This window comes from Poecilia reticulata, linkage group LG12, assembly GCF_000633615.1.
Source record: "Poecilia reticulata strain Guanapo linkage group LG12, Guppy_female_1.0+MT, whole genome shotgun sequence".
Lineage (NCBI taxonomy): Eukaryota > Metazoa > Chordata > Actinopteri > Cyprinodontiformes > Poeciliidae > Poecilia > Poecilia reticulata.
This window is the reverse complement of record NC_024342.1, coordinates 4,634,646-4,644,820: the sequence shown is the minus strand read 5'-3', so window position 1 is coordinate 4,644,820 and position 10,175 is coordinate 4,634,646. Positions and strand designations below refer to the sequence as shown.

At 39.8% G+C, this 10,175-nt stretch overlaps 1 protein-coding gene across 4 annotated transcripts in view; it reads left to right on the top strand.

Annotated features, from left to right (window-relative positions):
• The window catches only part of ap3b1a (adaptor related protein complex 3 subunit beta 1a), a 68,696-nt gene extending 58,758 nt beyond the window's left edge, over positions 1 to 9,938 (top strand). For all 4 annotated transcript variants that reach the window (XM_008423416.2, XM_008423413.1, XM_008423412.2 and 1 more), the window contains one exon: positions 8,632 to 9,938. In XM_008423416.2, the coding sequence (XP_008421638.1) occupies positions 8,632 to 8,785 (154 nt within the window). In that variant the 3' untranslated portion in view covers positions 8,786 to 9,938. The remainder of the gene's footprint in view (positions 1 to 8,631) is intronic.
• Positions 9,939 to 10,175: the final 237 nt, after the last annotated feature.

Sequence of the window (10,175 nt, the reverse complement as noted above, 5' to 3'; positions counted from 1 at the left end):
TTTTTACCCCTTTATAGGGGAAAAAAGTTGACATCTCGGAAACTGAAGATTGACAACTTTTTTACAAAGAAAAATAAAGTACCCTTAGTTAAACTGGAAAGAGAGCATTTGTGAAAGTCTTGACACAACACCAGATCTGTTGTTTGGATCTTGGACACTGGATCTCTGCAGCTCCACTTTCTTCCATAATTATTACACTTTTTTTAATTTTTTTTTTTTATTTATTTTTTTTTTTCCGGGCCTTTTAGATTATAGAACGGCTGCTGTTTTGTAACCTGGCATCATCTATTCACACAACTTCTACGTAAATAGATGTTATTAGTTGCATTAAGTTAGATTTATGAGTTCCAGATTAAAGGGCTACAAACAGCTGTTGCGTTTACTTTTATTTTTCAAAAAAACATTTTCCATCACAGACATGTCCTGTTTCTGTTGATGCATTGAATACAATCATACTGAACTACTTTAAATCTAAAGGAAATCCAACTTTTTTTTTATTACTATTATTATTGGATATTTCTTCAGGCATCCTTTCGAATTGAAAGTTTTGCTAAAGTGCGTTTCTGTCAGCGTGAAGGTGCCTGTTGTGACGCGCGCGCACACACACACATACACACACACAGACACACACAGAGCCAGGGGAATGCCCTGAGAAGCCTGGCTGTGTAATTGGTGTACACAGAGTGTGCTAATGAGCTTCCTCCTCTGTCACGCACACCCGAACACCTGATGGATAATTACACCTCCCGCTCTCCCTCTGTTTCCTGCTCTGTCCCTCTTTCAGTTCCTCTCCCCCCCACAAACACCCCAACCTGTCTCACCCTTTGCACTGCTGTCCGTCTTTTACTTCCTCTTTGTCTTTCACTCCTTCCCTCTCCTCCTCTTCCTCCTCCTCGTCCTCCTCTCTGCCTGGTCGTGATTTCTTTAAATATTTAGGCTTGAACAGCTGCGAATCGTCCGAGACGTTGGATAAATGAGGGCCACCGAGGAAGTTGGGAGTGGAAAAAAAATAAAATAAAAATAAATAAAATAAGAGGGAGGTATTTTGCACAAGGGCACAGAGAGCCGAAAGACTGAGTGGAAATCAATGGTAGCCGGTGGGAGAGGCCGGCGACCGATACGCCCATACTTCATTCAGAATAACCAATAGATCAGACGACTCTGCGCCATCAATCTCCTTTTCTGCCTCTGTGACGGCTCAAGAGGAAGACGCTGTCCTGCGGTAATGAAGACGCTCTTCCAAGCTGTCCCTATGATCAGCAGCTTGATGGAGTTCCTCGCCGACAGAATGCCCAATAAAGTTAACCACCCGGGTTCAGAGGCTTGGATCTGTTCTGTCATATTTCACTCCGGCCGTCCTCCAAGTCTCCGCTTCTTCTTCTTCTTCTTTTGTTTTGCACACAAACAACTGCCGGCCAGAAAGGAATTGGCTTTATCAAAGCTCCTGCAGCGCTGGCTTCATAGGCATGTCTACTTCTAATTAGAAATGCACCGATCAGACATTTTTCTGGTCAATATTGATCTCGTCTGGGTTGACTGATAAATTGCCGCCAACATTCTTACTTTTATTTCATTTATTTACAGTTCATTATGACAAAAAACATATTTTTTGTAATATGTTAAAGATTTTTAATGAAAAGGATTAGTTTAGAGAAAACAAATCTCATACAGTCTGTCAAGTCAATTTGCTGTGCCATAAGCAACTAAATATCAATCAACCATCCATATAGATACATCTTCAAAAAACACAAAACAGGTAATGTGCAGCTATAGATGATAATGATAAAGAAATAAACATATCTTTGTAATAACACAGCACTTTACTGAATCAATATGCTTCATTATGCCTTGATAGAATCTTTTTTTTTTAAGTAGAAATTGACCTACTCTTTGGTTTCTTTATACGGATTGTTCCACAGATTTGTTCCATTAACAGAAACGCAACATTCCATTAGTTTACTTCTTTCTTCTTCAAATCTCTGATTCTCTCAAATTCTTAATCGACCAATACTTCCAACTTTTGCTTCCGACGTATACCTGCAACACATCTGCAGGTACACGGTTAACAAAACTCACCCCACTGGTGCCAACTTAGCAACTTTTCACTACATTAGGCAACTTTTTAGACGAAACAATCGGTATCGGCTAAAATCAGCAGGCCAGGCTTTTTTAAAATCAGCAATCTGCCAGAAAACTGCAATTAGTACACCTCTAAAATTTGTGGACTTTTTTCCATTATTATTTTGATTATGATCAATTCCTATTTCCTACCTGTGTATTCTTAGTCTTGCTGCAGTTATTAAAAATAAAAATCTGATATGTTTTAATATTTGACCAGCCAACCACCAATCAGACCTGATCAGGAGAAAATGAGCAGATTCCAATCTCTGGTTATATTTCCAATGTCAAAATAAGTTCTGCATGTATCCAGGCAACTGGAATCAAGATTCACCCAAGTTTTGTCAAAAAGGCTAGCATTGACATGCTAATGAAAGGGTTTTCTCCTGCTGTGTGGAGCAATGTGGTGCTGCCCCTCCCCTGCCTGTTTCTGCACACTCCTTTCAGCTGGCTGAAAGAATGCAACTTCACTTTTCTTATGCAAAAATCCCGATGTTTGTAAAAGTGTCAAGAAACTGTTAGTCAGTTAGATTGTTAACATTTTTATGTTTTAATGAAATTTTAAGAATTGCTTGACAGGAACAATGTTAATAAAAACTTTTCCAGTAATGTTCAAAACAAAAGCTTGCACAACAGGGGAGAAATATAATAGTTTTGCATTTAATATTGAACACCTCCATCCATGACTAGTAGCTTTATTAGCACTGATTTATTCATGTCAACGATTAGCTTTAATGATTATTTTGCGGAATATTGTGCCATGTTGAAAATACAGATTAGCTCTCATTACTTTTTTGCTGGACACACAAAAAAGCGAGTATTTTTTATTTATTTCCCCCCCTCCCCATAAGTGGCCCAAATTACCCACACATTGCTGCAGTTCCTGCTTTAAATGGCGCTCACACACAGACATTAGATTAATCATTCAGATCGGATACACCCACTGAGAGCTTAATGTAGAGGTCACTCTGCATTAAATGTGACGCGTAAAGTGACCTCCATCAAGAATCCCTTATTTCCAAAGAAATCCCCAGAGAAAATCTCTGTAAAATCTGAAGGGGAGAAAAAAAACAGGATTAGAAGTTTGGATTTAGATTGAAAATAAAACGTAATATCAGCGCGTGGAGTGGAATTGAGCTCTGGTTTTGTTTGACAAAGCGACAACCCGTTCTCCTTTGCGTCCCTGCACTCCTGCCGTCCGTCAGCAGGGTGCAGCACTGCTTTTCCCACGCAGGCCGTCAAAGCCGAGGTGGTGGGGTGCAAAGAGGAGGGGGGAGCATTGCCACTGAAACAGAGAAATTGATTGCTGGAAAGGGGGGATGGCAATAAATCAAGCAGGAAAGCAAATGTAGAAAACGCTGTTCTTGTTTATGTCTAAACAGGCGGAATAGAATAAATGTGCTCTATTTTTCAGTCCGTTTGAAAGCAAATTTGATCGAATTTTGCATGCGTTGCCAATCCCCACTGGTTAGAGCCCAATTTTCCCCCACCCAAAATAAGTTTGGAGGAAAAAAAAAAAAAAAATCAAATCTGAACCCTTTTGATTCATAAACTGTGCTTTGTCTTTTTACACTTGATTATAATTGGATTATGTTTCTCTAAACAGATTTTTTTTTCTTTCTTTCTCCCCTCTGTTGCGTTCTCGTTCTTCCCGTTCTGTGTTTAATTTACTGCGACCTAATTAAAGGGCCGGGCTCTTCTGTGAAGCTTCGTGTTCTCCTCGTTTCGCTCTGGTGCTTTTTTTAAATATATATATATTTTGCCTCCGTCGTTCGTTTGTCCTCCCCTCCTCGTCTTCGCTCGTGCCGTCCCCGCCGTACGGCCGCGATGCGCGCGGGCTTCCTGGTTCTAATTGGAGCTAATAGCTTTGGCTAGCTGCCTGGTCTGACTCGACCCGCCTGCGTCCAGCTCCAGCCAGGAACCGAAACGGCCTCACAGCTGCAGCTTCTGTATCCGTCTGACCGGGACCGAAACGTGCCGTTTAGTCATCGTCTCACCTGACTCGCTCATTTATGGAGCGTCGGACGTTGTTTGAATGTTTGGTTCAGTCTTGGTCGCGGAGCTCGATTCCCCCTGTGGCCACTGTTCCTTTAGTGTTCAGCTACAGTATTAGCTTTCATTATTTAGCGGGTTTGGATGTAAAGATGAAAATAAGAGTACAGAAAATGGTTCTATATCACACCTTTTGTGAAAGATAAAATCTGTATATTTTTTTTACTCCTTTAAATAATTTAATGCATCCTTTAGCTCTGAATTACCAGATTGCGTTTCACATTCTATAACCATTTTTCTTTTTAGATTTTAAATTGTAGTTTTTTTTTTTACCTTCTAAACCAGGGATGTCCAAACTGTGGCCCCGGGGCCATTTGCGGCACTCTGAATGACTATTCTTGGACCCATTCAAGAAGGAGGCAAATTTGCGATAGCTTCAAGATTTTTCCAGACAAATTTAATCATCATAAAACGTTTGTTTATTTAGGTATAAAGCAAAGTATTTTTTTTTCTTTTATTAACGATGTTTCTGTTTTCATTGATTAGCCTTTGCTAAATCCAGCAGGTGGTACCCAGTTCCCCAATTCTGTTCACGTTGAGGCTAATAAAATTTTTGTAACGTTATCTACAATTGGTCGTTTTATTGTTGAAAAGTCTAAATTTAATACAGGATTTTAATAGTAGGTTGAAATCCATTAAAGTGACCACTGGATTGACGTAGAATAACAGCTCTGGATTTGAATAGAGTAAAAAATGTCCACAAAAGCTGGAAAAATTATAATTGTATAAGCTATAAGTTACAGGTATATAATTGATGAAGTTAGTAAGTTGTTTTGGCATAAAATTTAACTAAAAATGGTTTCAAAAAGGACTTTTACCTGAAACTAACAGAAACCCTGTAAGGTTGTTGGTATTCTGACCAAAGTATTAAATCGACTGCAGAGTCTATAAAAGTTTCTGGTTTAAAAAAAACAAAAGCAAAAACGCTCCATCAGAGAGTTTCTACAATGTGCTCAAGAAAACTTCCCAGAATCCTCCAGTTGAATGGAACAAAGACAACTTGGCACTGCCAGTCAGCAGGCTTAAATATGGCAGGCTTAAATATGACTGCTGTGCTTTGTTGTTGTTTTTCCCTTTTTGCAAGCTGAACATAATTTGGAAATATTTCAGGTGACTGTGACTAAAGGACTCCCACCTGTAACTCCACTGATGATGCAGCTAATATCACAGTGCTATGTTCAAAGAGTTTGCATTTAATTTTGATTAACATTTTTCTCTTTAAACACTGATTATTTGATCTTAGTTTAGATTGCAGAAGAAAATGAAGGGATTACACGATTATGACTATTTATGCTTCGATCATATGTCTATGCGTGCGCCGATAAATCTGCTGAGATTTCCTGAATTTTCAGCCATTTTTGTGAAACAAATATTATCCACAAAGATCTCAAAAGCAATCATTGTCCACTGTTTTCCCGTGACAACTTTTTGTTGTCAGTTTAGGAATTTTGTTGTCGTATTTGGCGACTTTTCAGGCAAAAAAAAAAAAAAATCTGTATCTGCCGAAACTGCAATCGGTGCACCCCTACATAGTCACCAACATTACATTGATGATTCTACACCAGAAAATATGGGAATTCACATGTTTTGATGTGTTTAATGAACAGGATAAAAGAAAATATCTTTCTACTGTACTCCACCGATCAGAAACGATCGAGAGGAAATTGGTCGATTTTGACATCTGGACGATTTAATATTGTGATTTGAAATACTATTTCTAATTTGATCTACGAGTTTGGAGAAGTATGAAAAGATGGTTTAAAGAGGAAGCCTGTGTAAAAGGTGAAGCCCAGTTTGTGTTTGCTGTGGCCGGGCGGAGGAGAGGCAGATGGCACTCCCAGGCTCCGCTCGGTGCGGAGAGAATCACAGATAATTGGAGAGCGATGCTTAGCCGCAGCCCCGACGATCGATGTCAATCCACCTGCTTTAAGTCCAGGGCTAATGCTTTGCTTTTCTCTTCCACGCGCCGCAATTAATCCAGCGCTTAGCCCGCTCTACGGAGAGAGCAGAATACCAATGACCCGTTTAAGGGCACGCTCGACCTTAATCGCTCCCTCCTGGTCCATGAAGATGCGCTGATGTTGTGCTACATCCAGATGTGGTGATTTTTTTTTTCTTCTTCTTTTCATCCCTTTGTGCACCAGAACGTGCACACAACCGCAAAGCATTCAATGAAAACGGCCTCGGAAATCAAACGCGATATTGTGCTTTCGGCAGCTCTTGTTGGAGCTGCGAGCTCGTGAACGAGAGCACACATCCGCATCTCCTGAGACGAAATGCTAGCGGCCTCAGGGTGGTGTTAACTGGCTGAATAAATGATAGATTTATATCCTAAATCCATTAGCAAAGCCGCAGGGACCGCATAGAACCCCCCCCCCCCAACCCCCAGGCTACTGACAGAGAGGTGAGGAGGGAGGGAAACAAAGCAACTGTGTTTATTTGTCACATAGAGAAAGTAATATATCAAATTTGATCATTTTAAGAGTTTGAAGAGGCCAAGGCCACAGCATGAATGCCTGTCGGGTAACTGATTTACAACAATTTAATTATTTGAAGAAATGAAAGCAGAAACAGGTTTTTTTTTTGTTTTTTTTTTCCATTCCTGAATGAGTCTGTTCCTGCTGAAGTGGCTAATATTTTAATTAAGTCCAAGGAGGACTCTCTCTTTCCTCACTGAGAGCGTTGTGATAAACTCCCTCTTGTCTGTTGATGGTAATTTAGCGGCTCCCCAGAGACGTCACCCCCTCCTCCAGACTCTTCGGTCTGTGCGTGCGCGTCGTCTCCTCTGCTCCCCGTTGCTAACGCGTGCGTGTGCTAATTAGCCGAGGCGTTAGGCCCCTGGTCGCAGCGCGGCAAGGCGCCCGTCCTCAGCCCGTCCTGTGGGGGCTCTTCACAGGCTTTAGTCAGGTCTAAGTGGGTCCCTTTGTGGGCTGTTTGTCAGGCCTAAGCAGGCCGCCGCAGGGGGTCTTTGTTGCGGGAGATGTAGTGTTAAACGGAGCCAGATGGCTAGGAATGTGTCACGTGAGGTCCCGGCTCGACACTGTCACGCTCAAAGAGGGTCACGCCGGGTCATAGCCTCTGTCTACCTCTTGTTAGCTTCTCTCAATGGGGACCATGTGCGCCCAGATTTGCCCCCCCGGTCTGCGGGGAAGGTATCCAAGGAAACGGGGGTGGACTGAATCGTCCGCATGGCCCCAGAGGGAGCTGGTGGGACGGGGCTTTGGGGGGGAGGAGGAGGCGTTGGCCATGGAAGTCCCAGAGCTCCCACACAGTCATAGACTCTCACAGTCCATAAAAGAGGTTGAGTGCTGTTTGACGGGCATAAAGGGCGTGTTCTGTCCCCGATGGCCCCGGTCCGATGGGATAATAGACTCTGTTGCTCTGCTACATGTGGCTTAGTGCAGAGCCAGACTCACTTTGCTCACCTCGTTCGTTTCTACAAACATACTTTATGTCCAGTAAGAAAAAATTGTGATATTCCTGAAAGAAATTGTTTTCTTGTTTGCTTGGTCTTTTTTTTTTTTTTTTTTTAGAAGTAATGAAACTACTTTTGTTACAAAGTCTATTGGTTTTACTCAAACCAAATACAGCTACCTTCCTAATTAGGGGTCATTTACAGTCCATCCCCCAAAATATTAATAAAATCCATTAGGTTTTGTCTGTAATGCAACAAAATGTATATGTTGAAGTGGTAGGTAAGTTTTCATAAGACATTTCCATTGAAAAAAATGATTAAAATTCTCATTATGTGAAGCTTTTTGAAAGTGGACTGGAAATATCTGAAATGATTTCAGTCAGTATTTGTCTGAGGTTAATGCCTCTAATCTTGAGTTTACTAAAGTGAAAAGCCTTCCTAGATTTGAAGGCCATACATAGGCCTGTCGCAATCAGTCGAATGATGAATGAAAACAAACTCAATAATTTCCATTTGTACGATTTATTGTTTTTCTCTTTTCTCTCTCTCTAAAAAAAACTGGATGACAAAAAGTCTTCAGTCTGGTGCTTTGGTCTCAACCAACCCATTCTGTGAAGGACAATTTTGACTTCACAATTCAATTTAATTCTTGTTTCTGTTGTTTTGTTTATTTCGGATATTTAAAATGTCTCCCAGTTCCAGTGTTAAATGTTAATTAGAATTCAAAGTTTCTTTGAAAATGTTGTCTTCCATTATTAAACCATTACCTTTGTGTTACTTGAAAATGATCTCAAAACAATATTATTGTTTATCGTGATAATAATTTAGTAATTTATCGTCCAGCAAAATGTATTGACATGTCTAGCTATGCATAATTCACCTTCATGTGGTGGAAGGGTTTTTAAAGTGTTGCATAGGCTGCATTTTGGTACTTTTATCTCTTGGCTATGGTTTTGTATACACTTTAGTATTTAAGCCGTTAGCCTAATAGTGCGTAGCTTTTTTTTTTTTTTTGTCCCTGCTGAAGTTTTTTTGTGTTCCTGCAGGTTTGCTGGGCGCACTGTCAGCAGCGGAGCTCTGGTTTTGGTTACGCTGGAGCTGAGAGAGTCCTCCACTGCCCTCCTCACCATCAACACAGAGAAGACCGTCATGGCTTCCATGTTGCTCAGAGATCTCAAACAAGCCCTCTTCCAGGCGTAGATCAAGCTACCAAGAAGGGGGAACAGTTCTTATTAGAAGATCTCACGTATTTTTTTATTCCCCTATTTTGGGACGACTCTGAATCTGTTAACAAGTGCGTGGCGCTTTGTACCTGAAATCCAGGAGACTTGACTCAAAATGGACTGGAAGCAATGAAGAAACTCCTGTTCAGTGTTTTCTAATTTAAAAGGCCGGCGTCTTTAGCGAGGGTTTTCGCGAAGCATCAGAATAAATATGTGAAAGTCTCAGCAGTGTTGGAAAGCATCACAGATATGACTACATTTTCAGATGTGACACTTTTCTCATTGTGTTTACATATCCACTACCATTTTGGCCAAAAAATAAATAAAAAATACTGTCAAGACTCTATTCACAAAAACACTGACTTTATCTGGACTGTATGGGATGATAGAAGTGCCAAAAAATTAATATGTTTGTCTAATAATAATAATAATTTGAAAAACAATGAAAAGTAGAAACAAATTTCTTTTTGGCTTTTTTTTTTATTTTAATTTCTTCAATTTTTAAGATGATTAGGGTTTGACAACTGTGCACTCACAAATGGGTAAAGCAGAAATTAATGCAAAAAAACTAGCAGAACAAATATCAAAAGATGCAGAAGCTCTTTCTATATATTTTCTGAAATTATAAACAAAATTCTACATCCATTAAGATCTGTATTTCATAAATCTGTCAGGTTTTTTTCTTCTTGTCCTTGCTTATATAATTTATTTTAAACAAATTTATTTCTTCTCTTTTTTTGGCACTCCAGTCATTCCATATTTCTGAAGTTTATTTGTTTCTTCCTGTCAATTTATTTGACTCAATATCCCGTTTTTGAAACTGTCTATATACTAAAACAGTGTTTATCGCTGCATCGGTTACCGTACCGATGAATCATCACTGTGATCCACTCTGGGGTTTTTTTCTTGCCAAGGTCAGAAAGGAGAGATTGACTTTCTCATCAGGAAACTACGAATTAGTGAAACTCTTTATCTTTACACTCCAGCCTTTAAACAAACCCTGTTGATTGTTGGCTGAAGCTCCTCCAGCTGGTAATAATGTTACGTAGAAAACCAATGATCAATTAGGCTCCAAGGTCTTTTATCTGTATGCTTTTCTGATCAATAAAACGTGACTTTGTCAAAGTTTATTATTTTTCCGTCCTCTTTTTTCATCATTTTTTTTAAACTGATATTTTGGTTACAAAATGTTAGGAAGACAATTTGTAACCAAAATGTTGTCTTACCCTGAAACTTCTGCAGTTATTTGTGGGCATTTCACATCGGGTTTTTATAAAATAACTAATCTGACCTGTTCAAGATTTGTTGAATACATTGTGTCACTGGTTGTTCTCTTTCCTTTTAAATGTCTGTTTTTGCCACATTAG